Raw genomic sequence first — 19,541 nt, 5'->3', positions numbered from 1 at the left:
GGCAAAGCATGAGGTTAAGTGGATAAACAGAAGCACAGCGGGGGGAGGTAAGCTAGCCACACTTCTCAGCCAACCCAGCCACAGTCTACACCCATTCTTTCCAATGTAACAGCATAAAATAGATTATACAATTCTTCTTTTTCTTCTGAGGTTGACTTTGAGGGCAACCAATGTAGCAAAGCAGCATAGCAGACAGATCACAGCAACCTCAATGGCATTTGTTTGTTGCAAAGAGATAAATAATGCATTACACCTGCTGTTTTCCACCTGCTGCTTCTGACGAATGGCAGAGACCCTTGCTGTTTTCTGGCACCTCAGAAGTTAAGCTGCCTGGTTCTGCCTCAGAGCCACACTGATGTAGCATCTCCATGGAGGCAGGAAGATGGCCCTCATGCCTGCACTGTAGCCAACACTAGGTGGAAAGAGTCAGGAGTCAGGAGTCAGGAGTCAGGATGGCCAGAAATACCTCCTCTGGGCTCCTAGCCTGGCGGGTGGGCTCAATAACAAGCTCCTCTAGGGCCAATTTAAAGGGGATGGAACCCAGAGGGCTCCTCATACCCCTGATTCACAATTCCCTCTTTTCCACTCTTGAATTAAGGTCATGTTGGCCTTTCTGCTGGGGACGCAAGGCCTCCCTGTGGTTCCCTCTACATCAATGCTCCTCTCACTTTGTCTAATCCCTACTCACCCTTGCAGACTTGACTCTGATAGCCTTCCCTTGACTCTGCTGCTTTCTATCAAGATCCCCATCACACAAAATTAACATCCAATGTTCATTGCTCCACACTTGACTGTAAACTCACTGAGGGCATACATTCTCTGTTGTCTATTTCCTGGATGCCTGGCACACAGTCAGAAATCATTAAGTATGTGCCGAAGTTGTTTAAAATGCTCTTTAAGTGTTGGGTGTGTGTTTAAAGTTTCAGAATCTGTGTTAGAAGAGACTTCAAAAAACCACTGGCCAATGCTCGATACGTTCTACTGCCAGTTTGTGCTTGTTACCTGCAAGAGAGGCTGAGTTCGGCACTTTAGGGAACAAATTACTTCTCCTTGCCCTCTTGCAATCGTAACCATCTCCCTTATGTTGAGCTTAAACCTGTCTTCCAGTAGCTTCTGCCCCTTTTGTCCTAGTTCTTGCCATCGTGACCCCACAAACAAGACTAATTTCTCTTAAGACCACCTTCTGGAGAGTTTTTTCAGTTCTTCTACTCTCTCTTCAAGAGAGCTCCTCCCTTGATCAGGTAATAATCCCAACCCCCTGGGACATTCCCAAGAGGATACAGCTTTGACTCTCTTTTACCCTCATGCTTATTTTTCTCAGATCATTCCCAGATTCTCAGATTCCCAGATTCTCAGATCATTTTTCTCAGATTATTTTATTGTGGTAAGAACATTTAACATGCAATATACCTTTTTGATTTTTTTTTGAGTGTACTTGCTATACAGTATTCAGAACTATAGGGACAATAGATACAGATTTCTGGAACTTACTTATCGTGTCTAATTGAGACATTATGCTCACTGATAAGCAACTCTTGATCTCCCCTCTCCCCAACCTCTGGCCACTGCAATTCTACTCTAGGATTCTATGAGCTTGACAATTTTAAATAACTCACACACGTGGAATCATGTAGTATTTGTCCTCTGGGACTGATTAATTTCACTAGCAAAAGTCTTCATCTTCAAGGTTCAAACATGTTGTTGCATGTAGCAGGATTTCCTTTTTTATTTTCCTTAAGGCTGAATAATGTCCAATGAATGTCTTATTATTTCCTTTTAAAAGTGTGACTCTTCAAACTTTGCACCAGGTTCTGGGTTCCTCTAACCTGTGCACAGGAGGGTGAGGTTACCCGCTCCTTTACAACCTTTTCTCATGTTCTCCTGCTTACGTGTGTCCATTTCTTACTGAGCTCCTGCCTCCCCAGGTAGGATATTACAGCTTTCCCAACTGAGTCTCATTTTGCTATGCCTAGTCTGTCTAGTCCTAAAAGCTGCTGGCATCCTGAGTCTTTACCTGCATTATCATTGGCTTTCCCTATCCTGGTGTTTTGCAACCAGCCCAGGGTAGGTAGGTTCACCATTGGTTCTAACAGTTTAAAAGAGAACTTTGGAGCCTTGGCGTCATCTTCACAGGTTTTCATAGCACGCAGGGGAAACTAGCCAGCAGGGAGACAGCAACTTGAGCTGCCTCCTCCAAGGTGATGCCGCCTTTTTATCCCCTCCCTCCTAGGAACAGGTGTGCACACATGCACATGCACATGCACCCATGGACCAGGTGTCCACAATCAGGCACGCATGCCCCACCCACACATGCCTTTTGCGTTAACACAATAGCAGCACTGTTTACAATAGCTAAGCTTTGGAAACAACCCAAATGCCCAAAAATAGATGACTGGATCAAGAAGATGTGGTACATATACACCATGGAATATTACTCAGCATTCAAAAAAGATAAACACATGCAATTTGCAGCAACATGGATGGTGCTGGAAGGGATCATGCTCAGCGAAATAAGCCAGAAAGAAAAAGAAAAATACCGGATGGTATCACTCATAGCAGGAATCTAGAAAACTTAAATAAGGGACCAGGAAAATGAATAACTATAAGAAAGTGAAAATCAAAATCAACAAACAACTATGGACCAGAGACACTCCATGGGGAGTGGGGGGTGGGGAGGGGAGGGATTGGGGTCAAAATAAGGGGGTCGCAATTGTATGGGGAATATAAAAATAAAAAAAAAATTTAAAAAATAAAGGTGATAGTCCCAGAGGCTAGTGGCATAACAAGTCTCATTAACTCATTTACCCTACACCTGGGCAGATAAGACAAGCCTGATTACTAAACCTGCATCAAAGACACTGACTGAGATGAGGGAGGAGAGTTCTGCAGCGGGCTCCAGAGATTCTCCGTAGGCCATGGTACTCAACATCTGGCCCAAGATGCACTGTGTAGGAATCATCTGGGATACATATTTAAAATTCAGTTTGCTGTTAACTCAGAAATACAGAATCAGAACTGAGAGAAGTAGGGTCCAGTAACCTGTATCTTTCATGCACATACCAGATGCTATCACTGTGCAGCCAGGTTTGGGAACCATCAACTTTAAAGTTCACTGAGTTCAAAAGCCCAAAACAAACTCTGTTATGATTTGGTTTGAAGCTGACAGCTAAGGAGACCAGCCTGAAGGGCCAGGGAGGAGCAGGTAGAACATGGTCCCGTCAGTGTACCCTTGCCACACACCCATCTGGGCAAGTGTGACACTATTGCTCTGACCTGTCCCAGCTCCTGCGCCTCTCTGCTTTTTGCTTGTGTCTTTCCGGTTTGGTGTGGCTGGGTTTCCAATATCAGTTAAAAGTCCTGGATTTTGGCACTAGGGTTGACCTCTTGTGTCCCCACCCAGTTTACCAGTCTTGGTTTCTAACGGGCTATCTATAGACCTGATTTGGTATCTCCCAAAGCTTCTAACCAGAGACTACTCTTCTAGTCCCACTATATTGAAACAAGCAACTCTCAGGATACAAATCAGTCTTCATTTAATAGATGGTCCCAAAGCAGTTAGCTTCTCAGGGATCAGACCCTACTTATTCAGATTTGCATCATATTCCTATTTTATTCTTATGGTGTCTACGTTGTCCAATATTGATGTCCTGGGGATGAGCCATAGTAGGTGCTTACTAAACTGTTCTCTGTGATAGCAGAATTCTTTGGTCTGATGCAATAACACGAAGTAGTGAAAAATACCACAGGCTTCTAAGCAAGGCAGACTTGAGTTGGAATCTCATTTCCACCGTGCTTTAACTATGTGGCCTCAGGTCATCAACCTTTATAGACCACACATATCTCAAGTAATATGAAGTAGCATGGGCTTGGTGTCTGAGGATACCGTTAGGTCTCATGCTCCATGATCCTTTGTAAATCACAGACTTCCCTTGCTGGCTGGTACTCTATTTCCAGTCCTCAGAAAGCAGTTCTTTGCCTTGAGTCATGCTGTTCAAATCAAACTGGAATTCTCTTCTGTTGGCACGTGGCAGACCATCATCAGACACTCCCTGAGCATAATCACTGCAAGGCACCCTCCACCCCATTCATTAGCCAGTCCTGTCATTTTATTCCACAAGCACCCCACCACTCACCTAAGTAATCACTCTGGCTTCTGCCCATGAATTCCTTTCATCCACTTTTGTTTATCACTGTTGAAGCATTTTTTAATCAAAACAATTAAATATGCTAAACCTTCCTCAATTAGAAATGCATTAAAAATGACAAGTGCTTGAACAGAAGTGTCAGAAGCAGCCTTGCTCAGTGCTGAGCGCAGTGCTTGGAGTATCCTGTCTGAGCTCAGGTCTCATCCAGACACCTGCATGGTCACAGGGTGCTGGGCTGGGGTCCTTGAGGCAAGTCCAACCCCTTCTCTCCATAAATGGGAAACTGAGCCCGGTGGGATCACAGGCCTTTTTGAAGCCCATCCTGGGTGTCAGTGTCCGGGATTTGCTTTGCTTTGTTTTACTTTCTTTTAAGCTTAGATTTGTCTATATTTAAGGTGTACTCCATGATGATTTGATACAAATCCACCAAGTGAAATGATTACTACAGTCAACTAATTCACGGATCTTCTTCTCACATAGTTAGCATTTATCTTTTTGGGATGAGCACCAAAATCTACTCTTTGTAAATTTCCATATTCAATTCAGCATCATTAACTAGTCATCAGAGTGTACTTTAGACCTCTATGCTTATTTATCCTACAAAACTGCATCTTTGCTCCCTTTGATCAGCCTTACCCCATTTTCCTACCTCTCTTCTACATGCTTGACATACAAGTGAATATGTAGATTTGTGTGTGTGTCTGGCTTACTGCACTTAGCATAATGTATTTCAACTTTATCCATAATGTGGCAAGTGGCTGAATAATGCACACATACGTACATGCATTCATGTGAGTGTATCTTCATTTCTTTATCAAGTCATCCAAGGGACTGGGATTTGAATTCAGGATTCCTGACCTCTGAGATTCTTTCCTTCAGAAGCCTTTACCAAGGGACTCATGACACTCACTTATTCACTCATTTTTTCCATTCATCAATCCTTTATTCTGAAAAAAAAAAATAAAGAATTCCTCCTCTGAGGTAGACATTGTATAGCTATGCTGATGAGAGAGGGCAGATCAGACACAAGCCCTTGACCTCATAGAGTTTGCAATTTAATGAAGATGTAGGCAAGCAAATTTTGTTGCTCAGTACTCCCTTGAAATTATTGAATTTAATCCTCAGTGCAGTTGAATTAGAGGTGTAAGTTGGTTTTCCTTTTTTGATGGTGCTGGAAACAGATAATTATTGGTGATAATTATTATGCACTTGCAATTAAAAGTAATGATATTTAGAAAATGCAGACTCCAGTTTACAACTTTCAGAATTTCTTATCTACAGATAAAGGTAACTCTGCAGCATGTTAGATATCTTGTTTCAGTCTGCGTTCCTGCCTCATCTTGCCAGACAGACCAAGGGCTGAAACTTGGTTCTGTTCAATTACAAGCAATGGGATTAAGAAAAAATGACCTTATTATTTTGAGAATTATGTTTCTCATCATCAAAGTGCATAGTCCTCACTGGGTCCTCAGTTGTAGGTGGACAGATTGCTGATGTGAGACAAACAGTCCTCATGATGTCAGAAAGCAGGGGACTGTGCAGGGAAATCCATTCATGTTCTAACACAACTCTGGCCTCTTTGAGGTACAAAGAGCACTGGGGCAAAAAAGAACTGTGACAAATACAGTTATTGGGGATAAACAAAGCACATTGGCAACTCTGAAGAAAGAAGTGTTCTGATCCAAAAATGCTTCGTGGAATAAATGGCATTTGGATTGGCTCTATGATGGGCTCTGGAAACACAGTCAAAATGGATAAAGGGAAGGCATCTAGACTGAAGAGCAGGCAGTGTATGCCAAACTGCAGGGTGAAAATAGTGCTGAGCATGGTTCAGGGGCTGTGCTAGGCACAAGGGTATATGGAGATGGATAAGATGGAATCATTATCTAAAGGAGATTCACTGGAGAACCTGCAGAGGGAAGGCAACTAGCATTTACAAGCAACTAGTATGTGCAATCCCTTCTCACTTCAAGAATTGTGTGGGAACCATAAAGAAAATACTGAAATTGGGTTAAAAAACTACGATTTTGATTGAGATCTCTTAGACTCCCAAGACTACTGTGAGCTGATTGTACCATATTAACTATCTTTTAGCATCTCAGCATTTTCTATTTTCTCTCTCTCCCCACTGTAGGTATTACCAGCGAAGACATCCAGAAGTGCTTTGGAGGACATCTGGGTGTTAACTTTGTCAAGAATAATACAGAAATTAAAGTAGGATTATCAGGGAAAACTTGTAGCGAGTTTGGAGGTGACAGTTCTGGCAAGTATTTAGTAATGGTTCACCCAAAAAGAAAAGCTAGACTTCTATGTAGGGCATAGAAATGCCCTATGTGGGGCATACACACTATTTTGCCCCCAATTGACTCCATTTCAGTCAATGGTAACACTGTATAATTGCTAAATACCCCAAAGCAATGCCCCATAAAGGCTCACTTTTGAATCCACCATGGGCTGAGATCACCTTAGAAATATTTGACTGTGTATGGTGCACTCCCTTAGATTTTAAGCAATACATCAAGATCTAAGTAAGTACTGGATGAAAGGAATGTGTAGACAGAATCTGAAAAGTCCACTTTTGGGATGAAGGCCTATCAGGTTCCAGTCCCAAGGGAAGAAACAAGTCTGTTGAGAGGGTTGAGCATGGTTATCAAGCCCAAGCTCAAAGAATAATTACTTGAGAAAAACTGTATAAGAATATTTTATGACATTTCCTGGGCAAGTCAATATGAATATTCATGCATTCATCCATTCATTCATTCATCAGACATGTATGGAGCAATATTTTTTCAGAGGGCAACATAATAGACAGAGGGATGATAAAACAGTTTATAGTACAGTGGATACAGTAGATATGAAATGGGTTCAAGTTATTCTGATCGCATTAGGCTACTTAGCCTCATGACTTTAAGTCAAATTTCTTGTCTCTGATACTTTCCCCTCCTGTATCCATAAACCTGCAAACCAGTTAACCTCCCTAGTCATCTTTCTTCCTGACCACCCCTGATCCATTCTAAAAATTTGACCACATCTTTCCCCATGCCCCAACTGAGCCCCAAAGAGACATGTATCACAGCACCTATTTAATTTCATTCCGCCTACTTGGCATGTAAAGAGTACTAAGTAAACATTTAGCATATGAATGAATGAACAAAACATCTGTTTTCCCAACATTTCCTTACTTCCTGTTGGACTGAGTTGTCCCCCCAGTGTCTTTCTTATCCTGAGGATGGGTCTATTCATCAGACTTGGTCCTTCCTGATAGTGGACTAAGCAAGGCAGAGTGAGAGACATCTCTAAGGAGAGCACATCAAAACTCTGTCTCAAATCTCATTTATGGTGCTCACCAACCCATTCTGTGACTTTTGGGGAAATGAGTTAATGCAGTTATCCTTTTGGCAGACCCACGCAAGAGGAATGCAGCTGTGAAAGACATCATCTCCCGGGTAAAAGGTGGCAGTTCTCGCTGGGGCGGTGGCTTGACACAGAACAGCATCATCATCACATACCGTTCCTGGGGGAGGTCATTAAAGCATAATCCTGTTGTTATTGATTTTGAGGTAAGTCTTTTCGCAGTTGAAGAAACTCCACGTCCACAAGGAATGAAAGTGAAGCAGACCAGATCATTTCATATTTCTTATTATGAGCCCATCAGAGAACAAGATTAAATGTAACAGCACACTGAACTGGTGGCCTTCTCCATGCCTGACAACAAAGGTGCATGCCTTTCAACCCAGGTCACAAGAGCACAAGGATCAGAAACTTATTTTGTGGTCTATGCCTGGTTGTACGCTAGAATTCCCACAATTCTTCAGGGGATAGTCCCCGTTAAAATAATAACTTGCATTTATACATAAGAAGATTTTAAGAATCATATCTCTTCATTTAGGGGCTGGCAAACATTTTTTGGTAAAGAACCAAATAATAAGTGTTTGAGGTTTCGTGTGTGACATATAGTCTCTTTCATGAAAGTTCTTTCCTCTCTCTACCTCTATGGTTATTTTCCTCCTCCTCTGCTTTTTTTTTTTTTTAAACAAAGAAATGCCTGGCCCTTAAATGTCTATAGGGTTGAAGTTGAAAACGATGCCTTACATCCTTAGTTGAACAGAGGGAGTAAAATTGTATTTAAGCCACAGAGGAAGTTGACTGTCTATAAGCTGTCAACCTACTGTGATTAATACCTGGATAGGCCATAAACAGATGTTACATTTGGGGCTACTGAAGAAAATACTGTTTTCTTGCCCGTTTTCCTTTGACCCTTGCTGATTTTTCTACATATATTTAAAATCCCAGGATATATATGCTTCCTCTGAAAATTGTACCAGCAGTGAAACCCAAAGGACTGTGGTAACATGCAGTTCTTTATGACAAAGCAATCAGACAAATTAACCTTGATTTTTATATACCTGTAATTCACAGAGGGTCTGAAAATCACTATCATCGAGTTATCAGTGATTTGGGCTAAACCTATAAAACTGATATCAAGAGCAATGGATAAATTTTAATGGATAAGAGATGAACTTTGTGTTTGTCTTGAGCAAAACTTCCAAGGGGAAGGCTGGAGAACATGATTTCCAGAAGACTAAAGATCGTTTTGGGTGAAAGAAACTGGGTGTTGGGGTGAAAAGATAGAGTTTGATGAAAAAGGCTCAGCCACCTTTTTATGCGTGACCTTGAACAAGTTGATTTTCTGAACCCCAGTTTCCTGGTCTATTACACAAAGATAATAAAATGTTACATCATAAGGTTGGGGAGAGAGAAGTGGGGGTGCAGTAAAGATCAGCTAGAGAGGTTCTGCTTCATGGAGGTTAAGTAACCAGCTGGCGCAGGGCAGGGCCCAGCATGAGCCGTGTCTGACTCACCTAACACACACAATCTCGTCACAACCCATGTTCCCCAAGAAGTTAGGATTCTGTGCATTAATCCACTGAAATTTTGAGAGTAGGGAAGTGACACAACCAGAGTTGTGCTTTAAAAAGAGAATGTCAAAAAGACATGAAGGGTGATTCAAAGGAGAGACAGACACTATGGACAAGGAGGTCAGTTGAGAATTTATTCGGAGCCTGATGCTGACAATGGCAACAGTGTCTTATTCATCTGCATGTCACAGGTACTTAGAGTGTATATAGAAATCACAGGAATTCTGTTCTAATGCTCTGCTGTGTCATATGTTACCATGTGTTGGCCATCACAATCTGTGGCTATACCACACCACTTGCCTTCCCTGAATCTCTTCTCTCCTCTGTAAAGTGAAACTATTGCCAATCTTTTCAAGCTCTAACATTCTAAGATATTTTTTCTCCACCTCCCACCCTTCCTTCAAGTTCCCACCAGCCCTCCCCAAGGCCTTTCTCTTTCCTTTTCCTGAAGGTCCTAGCAGGGAGAAATGAGATGCGGGAATGAGTGCTTTGCCCACTTGGAAAGTCAAAAGAAAGTTTCCCAGTGGTCCTGGCCTCCCCTGGAGCTAACAGCCACCTTTAGCCAGGGCCAAGAGCAATCTGTTCTGCACTGACTTCCTAACAACAAGGCCAGATTCCCTGAACTTCCAGTAAATGGTCTTCTCCCCTTGGCTGGGGGCCTGGCCAGTCCTGATGTGACAAGCCTGGTGACCTCAGCTGCAGGCTCTGAACACAGGCCAAGGTCTGTTTATCACCAGTCTTTCTGTACATGTTTCCAGGAACCCATCCAAGGTGATGGTGATTACCTCTATTGACTTTAGACTGTAGAACAGTGAGATTGTACCACTGTGCCTTGGTCCTATGTCTGCATTGCCCTGTGACCTTGGCACATCACTGCCCCCTCAGGGCCTCAGGTTACTCTCCTGCAGAATGAGAGGTTTGGAGCAGAGCTTTCATGTCGTGATTGTATTAAGATTGATTGCATTATGTGCATGCTGAAGATGCCCATGCACCATATGCATTTGAAAAAGTTACTTTTTTTTTTTAAAAAAAAAAAAACTATCATCGCATCTAACAAATGAAAATGGTTCTTTATTTTGTGGTGGTCTTCCCTTTTGCAAGGGTATCTCATACTCATTACTTCTTTCGATTCTCATAAGAATTCCAGGAAGCAGGTTGGGATTCCCATTTTGTAGATAACAAGGTCTAGATTTAGAGGGGGACAGTTAGGAGCTCTAGGACACAGGCCTGGGAAGTGAGCAGTATTTATTTAACTCTTTCTATGTGACAGGTCTTTCCCATCCATCAACTTTAATCCTCATAATAAACCCGGAGGTAGGGCTGTTGTTCCCACTTTACAGAGCAGAAAGGGAGGCTCCATGTACAACATGAGATCACATGATTAGAAGTTAGTAAAGCATGGATCTGAAGTTAGAATCCCAGGCTCCAGCTTCAAGGCTCTTGACTGTATTTACTATTTCTAGCTGGGGGTGACTTTGCCCCCCCAATGGACATTTGGCAATATCAGGAGACAGTTTTGATCCTTCAGACTAGAAGGTACTACTGGGGTTAAGTGGGGAGTAAGGAGCTGTTAAACATCCTACAATGCACAGGACAGCCCAGCCCTGCCCACAAAGAATTTTGCAGCTGAAAAGGTTGAGAAGGCCTGGATTCCTTACCTGGAATGGTTGTGTCAAATATAAAGACTCCTCCTCCCCCGCTGCCCCACACACATACACACACAATCACCACACTGACACCATTTATACCATCAGGGAATCACTCAGCAACAGCACAGTCACTGCCTATCAAGGACTTTATTAATTCCTTAATAAAAAGGCTTGACAAAAAAGATACACACACACACAAACACACATGCATACAGTTTGCACTCTCCCTACTTCCTGAAAGTGCTAAAGAAGGCAGATGAGCTGGCACAGTTGGCTTCTGAGTTCTCATCATCCTCTGGGATTGGGAGACCACAAGTTTCAGAGTTAGGCAGGTCCACATCAGAGTGGTTCCTGCCCTTGATTTACCCTGAGCTGGTGGCTCTGAGCCATCAGTTGGGGAAGTTAGCACCTGCCTCACAGTGCTTTGAGGATCCAGGGGAAGGGGAGATAGCTGAATGTTGGGCTCTGTGCCTGGTGCATAGAGGGCCTTCCAGAAGCTAGAAAGCCAGTTCTTGGGTCTCCCCTGGGAAGCTGAGATGCCCAGACCTGCAAGGAAGACCCTCTGTTCTTTGGTGCCCACAGATGCAGCCCATCCACGAGCTGCTGCGGCACACGAGCCTGGGGCCCCTGGAGACCAAACGCCAGAACCTGCGCCAGGCCTTGGACCAGTACCTGATGGAATTCAATGCCTGCCGCTGTGGGCCCTGCCTCAACAATGGGAAGCCCATCCTTGACGGCACTAGCTGCAAGTGTCAGTGCCCCTTGGGTCGCCAGGGTCAAGCCTGTGAGCAAATGGAGCAGACAGGTAAGGCCCATGTTTCCCCCCTTGTGCTCAAGTCTGGCCAGCACAGAAAGGGCCTTAGGGGGTTCCCAGCTTCTCCTCCCTGTGCCCTCATCCCCACTGCTCTAAAAACCCACAGGCTAAGGTTTATGGCTGACCCCCTGCATGGAGAAGTTCTTTGCTTCCTCAGTGTTGTCAGAAACTCTTTCAGGTGAGAACTGGTTGTTTTCTGAGATGTATCTGGACAATGGGATTCATTTCTGAAGGGACATATTAATTTCCAAGGGCCATCATAGTAATCACCACAGCTGGAAGCTTAAAGTAATGGTCATTTGTTGTCTCACACTAATGGAAGTTAGAAGACCAACATTCAGGTATTTCAGTCCGGATGTTTTCTTTTGGAGGCTCTGAGACTGTTGTATGCCTCCACCCAGGCTTCGGGTGTTAGCTGGCAGTCCCAGCACTTCTTGGCTTGTAGATACATCATTCCAGGCTCTGCCTGGCCTCACATGGGGTTCTCCACTCTGCATATGTTTTCTTTCCTATAAAAACTCTAGTCACTATATTAATCCGCCATGACCTCAATTTAACTTGATTTAATTTATAACAACCTTTTTCCAAATAAGGTCACAGTCACAAGTAATGGAGGTTTGGATCTGAATATATTTTGAGGGGTGGCACAGTGGGGGAACACCCATTATATGGATATAGAAGTTGTCATTCTAGTGCAATGAATTATGTCTAAAAACAAGTGCAGGGCAGGTAAGCTTTAAACATCTATAGATGCAACATGAAACAGCTGGCTTCAGAGAGAAAGGCCCTCAAACTGGGTTGGAAATCCATATCCTTCAAAGATGAGGAAGCCTGGAGACATGGATGGTCAGCCCCAGGTCTACTGATTTACTGTGAGATACTTTTCTGGGGCTCATCTTTCTCATCAAAGTTTCCTTTGAGCTCCAGGAACCTCTATACATGCCTTATCTCTAAGCTTCCAATTTTCCATGCATACAAATTTTGGAATGATGGCAAGAATGATAGTCTATCCAATCAATGTATATAAATCAATCTCAATGGCAACTACAATGAAGAACTTTTTTTTAAAGGAAGCCTGGATGAGATTATCTAAGGGACGAGAATGAGTCCAGGGAACAGCGGAAGCACAGGGTAGCTGGGGTGGGGGCCACGAGGCTCAGCAGCTGTATATTCAAAATAGATCACATGTTTAGTCCCAGTTCACTCATTGGGTGTCGACAGCATAGTATAGCTGCCCCCAAAGTGAAGGGCTACGTTAATAGCAGTAAAGAATGCAGAGCAACAGTCTTCTCTGACGTAGTCAGAACAGTCTTCTCAAGACTGTTCTTGGTGTCATAATTCAGTAGGCCTTGGCAAAGCAAAGTTGGCAAATGAGGACAGAGGAAAGACTCAAACTTAAGTTCTAAGAAGAAAAGCTGAGAACTTTTGGTACAGAGGACTCAAGAGGAACCAGTCCCACCTGAAGTGCCACATGGAAAGGTTGAGACTGATTCTGTCTGACCACTGAGGTTAGATTGTGGGACTAAAGGAGAGAAGCTCTAGCAAAGGGCTCTTGGCTTAGGGAGGAAGGACTTGCTGTGTGGGGAGTGAGGGAGGAGGATGGGTGCTCACTAATCAGGAAGTTGTCCAAGAGATGCATTCATCCTGTGGTGTTGGGTTAGATGGCCTCAAGGTCCCTTCTGCTCTAAGTGTCTCTGAATCTGTGCCCCAAGATGGGGTGGCAGCATAGCAGTTGGTAGCTCTAAGCTTAAAACCTTTAAAATTCAGTTTAGCTTAGAAGAAACCATAGCTACCAATTATTTTTAGAATTCAAAGGAGATCTCCACCCATCAGGCCTGGATTTTAAGTGACATGATGCAGGGGACCGAGTTAGAATTTCATCACTGGGAGAAGCAGGGGTAGCCTCGCTCTGCTGTCAATGAGGCTGTTCAATTCTAAGGCTGCCAGTTTTCACCTGGGCATCCCTCGTAAAGAGGGGAAATGATCACGACTCACCGGTGTGGGGAGGAGTAAACCAGCTGCATGTATGGCAGGCTCTGTTACAGCACACAAGAAGAAAAGGTGGTTTCAGTGGTAGAGGGATTTGTCTCTGGTTGTCACTTTGTCAAAATCCTTCCTTTGCTGGCTAAAGGGAGTTAATTTTGGGTCTCAACAAGCTGTCCGGTACTTTGTAGGAGGAATTTTGAGAGGAGTGAGCCAACATGGTAAGTGAATTTCAGTCCTTATGAAGGATGGTACAGAGAATAAAAGCCAAGGTGACCAATTACCAGGACTGAAACTTGTACCGTGTCCTAAGGTGAATTGGGAAAAGGTACCACCTGACAGGTGGGTGATCTGGGAGAAACAAAGAAAACCTCTTGGGGCTGACAGCATCCAAACTCCAGGATTCAGGGATTTCTTGATATCCCAAGCAGAGTGTGGACTGGGTTTCAGTTCCCTGTTGCCCACTGACAAAGTAGCTTTGCCTGAGGGACCAAAGATCAATGCACAGAAAGGGATTATTAATCTGTGCCAGGCACTGACATAAAACCTTATGTGAATGAACTCATTTATTCCCCCAGGAATCTTTTAAGATAAATACTATTGTAAGCCCCAAATTACAGCTGAGAAAACTGGGGCAGGAGATGGGTTAAAACGCTGCTCAAAGTCTTCTAGCTGGGGAATGTCCCAGTCAGGATTTGGACCCTAGAAATCTGCAAGCAGGCCCTATGCTCTTACTATTACAGCCCGCTGGTTTACATTTGAAGAATCAGGTAACTTGGGGAATGAGGGCAGAGGGTCTGAGATGACTGCAGTGATGGTCATTTGGGGACGAAGGGTATGTCCTAGTTCACAGATTTCAGCCTACCTGGTTTAAAGGAAGAGATGTGAGTCCTGCCTGGTAATTAATTATTAGCAATACAAGAACCCTCAGAACTAGTGACTTACTTGGATCCATGTGCACACAGCAGAGAGGCAGAGAACAGGGAGAGTGGACTACTTAGACATGCCTCATCAGTGGTCCCTGCAGGGCTCAGAGGCCATGCTGAGTCATGTGTACATATGGTGGGCACTGGGGAGGGAGGCATGATGCCAATGATCTGAGGGGTGGTGGTGGCAGGTGCAGAGGGCTCGGTACTCCCCTCAGAGCCCCATTCCTTCTGCAGGATTACTTTCTGTTGGTTGCATCAGCTGGTGAGTGTTCCATTAAATGTGTTTCAAGGATGTGTGTGTGGAAATCAGGTGGCCTTGGGGCCACCAGACTGAACTTCAGCTTGACAGATGGATCTGGCAAGGGTATCAGAGGCTCGGGAGTTAGTCAGTCACCATGGAGACCACTGATGTAGGTACCTAGAGATTTTCCCAGCAAACCTTTGCCTGTGGGGACCAAGTCACAGAGAGGAGAAATGGAGACAGAGAGCCCCGCTGTGGCTGCCCCACCAGGGAGTATAATTACAGAGCTGGAAGGAACCTGGAGCTAATCTAATCCAATGATACTCACACTGGGATCTGAGGAAACTCGGGGCTTCAAGGCTGCCCCAGGGAAGGAAAGGGAGTCTGATAGACAACCCAGTTTCAACTAGAACTGCTCCACTTTCATTTGACTTCCATGTTGGGGCCCATGTAAGATTTCATTTAAGAATAAAAAGAGTAATGAAAAAAATAATGATGGCAGAACCTCATCGGTTTAGTCCATTCTTCCATTTTATAAAGGTTGAGAGAGGAAATGGTCTTGCCCAAAGTCAGTAGGAGACAGTGGCCCCAGGGCAGGAGGATTGTATAAGCTGGATTTCCAAAGACAGTCGGTGGTGGTGGTGGTGTGTTCTGATGCTCTGCAAAGACTCTGTCACCGATAAGTCTCTGTAGTCAGGGCTCTGAGAGTATGACTTGTAAACCCTTATTTAAAGGCTGGCAGTCCTCTCCATAAGGTAGCTGGCTGGCCCTTGTCTCTGAATCCCCAGCTGGGCTGTGCTCCCCACTCATCACACTCTCCAGTGGCTCTGTGTCATTCTTCCAGAGGAGCACGCCTGCCTACCCCACTCCGCTATCCATCTTCCATGGACCTGCGGATTCCAATTTCATGAGATGGGCTCCCAGTGGCCTCTTCTCACTCCATTCAGAGTTTTAAATTAAGTGTGAGGCGGCAAGTAAAGTGGTCTTGGTTGGCTACACCAAAGCATTTCCCTAAGGAGAGGTGGCAGGCCCCTCTAGGTCAGTGGGGTAGCCCTCCCTCCTTGCTGCCTGAGCTGCTGCTTGTACGGTGACCTCCTCCCCATGATGTTATCTGTGCAGCAGTCAAGGCAGATGGTCACTGGAGCTGCTGGAGCTCCTGGTCTGCTTGCAGAGCAGGCACCCAGGAAAGGAAGAGAGAATGCAACAACCCAGCACCCCAGAATGGAGGGGCCTCATGCCCAGGGCGGAAAGTGCAGAGCCAGGCTTGCTGAGTGCCTCTGGATGCAGGCTGGACAGATGCAGCAGATGTCACCACCTGCACTGACCACCGGATAAAGACTTCCTTCAGCTGAGGGAAATGTAAATGAATATGGACTCTGTCTTGTCAGCTTCCGGGCCTAAGCTCAGGCCATGCCATCTACCACCGGTGTTTCCTTACCCACCCAACTCAGCAAAACTGTCATTCAACAACTGGATGTTGAGTGTTAACTGGAAACTTGTTCCTGCTCACAGCACTTTGGATCATTAAAAAAAAAAAAAAAAGAAAATTAAACCTAATCCTATCTTACAGGACTTATAGGATGTTAGAGGGACAAGGAAAGCAGATCCTCTTAAAAGAATCAATGGCCAATAAAACAAAGTATGAGAATTATTTCAGCTCTTGGATAATAATATTTGTTCATTCATGGAAAAATTATTAACTGGTAGGATAAACATACACAATGGAATAATAAGAAAAAAAATAAAGATTGACTTTCATTAATTCAATTTTCCTTCATTTGGACTTAACATTTTCTTGTATTCCTTCAGTATCTTTTGTATTTATGTTCTTAGCACAAATACCATATTTCTCTCAATTAGTATCTTTTAGTAATACACTATTCATTTTCCTGATTGTGTTTTTCATGTTAGTAATTATACATTGGGCCCCATATCTCTTGTGACTATTTTTGTCCTGTTTTCCCATAGAGAGTAATCTTGAGGGCAGGGATCAGATTTATTTATTCAGCACTGTATCCCCAGAGGCCCCCAGACAGTGCCTTCTATAGGAAGAGACCTAAAAAAAAAAAAAATCTGTGGATAAAGTAAGGGTCTGAATTCAAGAGTTCAAAGGTGTGGTCCATTTGGTCAGCCTCCCAGATGGCACATGGCTTTGGATGGGCTGACCAGTGATGTTCAGTGTACCTGACCCACCTATGGGGCAACCAACACACATGCCCACTTCAGTATTCCCACAGCACCCTAGTCATGGCTCAGTTGTGTTGCACTGAATTTTCTGTTCACCTTTTCTTCTATAGCCTATAAGCTCCTTGAAGGCTGAATCTGCATCTCCAGTGGATCATAGGTATAAGAAATGCCTGTCAGTTAACATATATATAGCAGTGCTCTCTAACCTTCTAGAATACTCGGTCTGTTTAGAGTAACAGTAAGACTTGTATGCTCATGAAACAATTAGAAGGGAGCTTATGACCACAGGAAATTAATACCAAAATATATGGCACACAAAATAAGTGCTAAAGGCGTCTTACCCCAGGTCTTGAAGGATTGTTGAACTAGGCAGATAGCAAGGAGAGCTTGAAGGCAGAAATTCAGCATATAACAAAGTTTGAAGATGAGAAAAATATCAGGAAGATGTGTAGGTGTATATGTACTGGGTGTGGGCACTAGGAAAGAAAGTGTATCCGTCACATAAAAAAATTATTTTGTTCTTGATTATTGACAATATTGACATTATTGTTATTACTGATAATTAAAGCTTAGAATTTAGAAATTTATTTCTGAACTCTTTAGATCTTGTACCTGAAAGAAAAAAGAAATTTCCCCATGGCTTCTCATCCTATCTTTACATTTTACTTTGAAGTTAATTTGCACTGATAATGAATTTCTATTCATTATTTACTGGGGAGTGATAGTTACATGCTAGAAAGTGCAGAAAGGCCAGATTGGCCAGGCCAAGTGGGCCATTTATAGAGGACATTCAAGCTTGATCAAAAAGCCATAGTTCTCAGCCTCGGTTGCACATTAGAATCACCTGGGGAGTTCTAAAAACCCTGATGTCCAGCGACTGCATGTCAGACCAATTATATTTGAATCTGCGGGGGTGGGAAGCAGATATCAGTAGCTCTAAAAGCTCCTCAGGCGATTCCAATGCCGTCATGGATGAGAGCCCTTCAGCAGATGCTGAACCCACATCTAGGCGTCCTTCCATTTTACGGAATGCGGTATGTGACAAAACAAGTGGCGAGCAACAGTAGGGTCTATCTGTGCTCTTTATCTACTGGATCAAGGCCCTCTTTTATGAGTCCCATTTTACAGTTAAGGAAACCGAGTCTCAGTGACCCTGTGGGTCACAGAGCTGGTGAGTGCATCAAGCACACACTTCCCTGCCTTTGCTCCACAAAGCACTGGCTGCCAGGACCTGTGGGAAGAAGCCTGGGGCCAGGGAGAGGCAGAAACCAGAGACAAAGAAGCTCCTGAGGAGGCAAGTCCTAATCTAGGCTGCAGATCATACAGGGGGATGAAGCAGTTACCTGGATCACCTGTGAGCCAGATCCAGCAGCTGAAGGTACAGTGCCACCTTCCTGTCACCTGAGTGGTGCCAAGGCCAGTGTCTGCCCCACTCCTCTGAGAATGCTGCAACCCTAGCAGTTTTAGAAATAAAAATACAGCTGCCGTGGCAGCTCTGGCGGCAGCAGCAGAATGACTGGCTCTCACAAAGCAAAAGGCATAAAGCTATCAAACGTATTCTCCCTCAGGTCCTTTAAGCAGATCTATAATCTACAGTTTTATAGGTAGTGGATGTAAAAACATGGTTTAAAGATATAATCTTCAGCTTGACAAGGTGTCTTTTGAAAAGTAAATTAATGACAGGATGAAAAGCAATAAGGAGAGGCTTTCTTTTTTTCTTCCTTGAGATAGAGGAAGATCTAAAGAGTTCAGCACTCAATGAATCTCGTCTGAACTATATGCCTTTAGGGTGAAGAAAATGGACAGAGAGAAAGGGTAGGCTTCAAAAATCGCATTGCAGAAATGAGAGATGGCAGAGTGAGGGGCGGGCACTGCACAGAGCCTTCCCTCTCATGGAGACAGCTGAGGCTGCTACCCCTTCATTTGGGAAATGGAGGAAGCACCCTGGTGAGCTCGTGCCAGCACCCGTGCTGCGTGTGGTACAGAAATGAAGCAGACATGACCCCGGCCCTGTAAGAACACAGGCTCTGGTGGAGGCCTGTGAGCCATGGCAACAGGCCCCGTAACAGGGACCTATGCAAGCTAGCCTGGGGGGCGGGGAAGATAGCATGGAGGATAGAGGCCAGAAGAGTCTCAGAAGTGAGAGGGAATTTGACAAGCAAAGAAAGGTGAAGATGGAAAAATGCAAGGGAATGGCACCCACAGAGTCACCAAACTGGGGAGCCATCAAATGGGGTCTGGGATGGTTACCCTTCTCAGGCTGGGTGGACTGAGTTGGGACCTTTGCTGAAGGCAGTTGGTGCTTGGCCTTGTGGAGATTTCTACACGTGGCCACTTCCCTGCTCACCTCTGTTACCCCTTGTGGTTCAGTACCCCACAGCCATTGTTATGAAGCCCAAGTATTTTCAATGTTATCCACAAGGTTCTATCTGACCTGACCTCAATGCACTACTCTATCTTATCTCCCTTTTCAGACTCTATGGGCCAATTGTACTGGACATCTATTGTCCCTAACACAAAAGACAAAGTCCTATATGACCAGCCACCAGCTCTTTCTCTCTGACTCCATTTCCTTCCATGCTGCTTCAACCATTCAAGCTTCTTTGCTGTTTGCTCTTCACACATGCCATGCAGTATTATGCCTCAGGACCTTTATACCTGCTATCTACTCTGC

The 19,541-nt window shown here is 44.2% G+C and overlaps 1 protein-coding gene across 1 annotated transcript in view; it reads left to right on the top strand.

Moving 5' to 3' along the window:
- Window positions 1–15,951, top strand: part of C8A (complement C8 alpha chain) — a gene marked incomplete at both ends in the record, with an annotated part of 62,069 nt that extends 46,118 nt beyond the window's left edge. Inside the window, 4 exons of the mRNA XM_084242364.1 lie at window positions 6,280–6,396; window positions 7,548–7,705; window positions 11,296–11,518; window positions 15,800–15,951. Of these exons, the coding sequence (XP_084098490.1) occupies window positions 6,280–6,396; window positions 7,548–7,705; window positions 11,296–11,518; window positions 15,800–15,951 (650 nt within the window). The remainder of the gene's footprint in view (window positions 1–6,279; window positions 6,397–7,547; window positions 7,706–11,295; window positions 11,519–15,799) is intronic.
- Window positions 15,952–19,541: the final 3,590 nt, after the last annotated feature.

This window comes from Talpa europaea, assembly GCF_964194135.1.
Source record: "Talpa europaea genome assembly, chromosome: 9".
Lineage (NCBI taxonomy): Eukaryota > Metazoa > Chordata > Mammalia > Eulipotyphla > Talpidae > Talpa > Talpa europaea.
The sequence above is the reverse complement of the archived record's forward strand: the minus strand, read 5'-3'. Positions and strand labels throughout refer to the sequence as shown.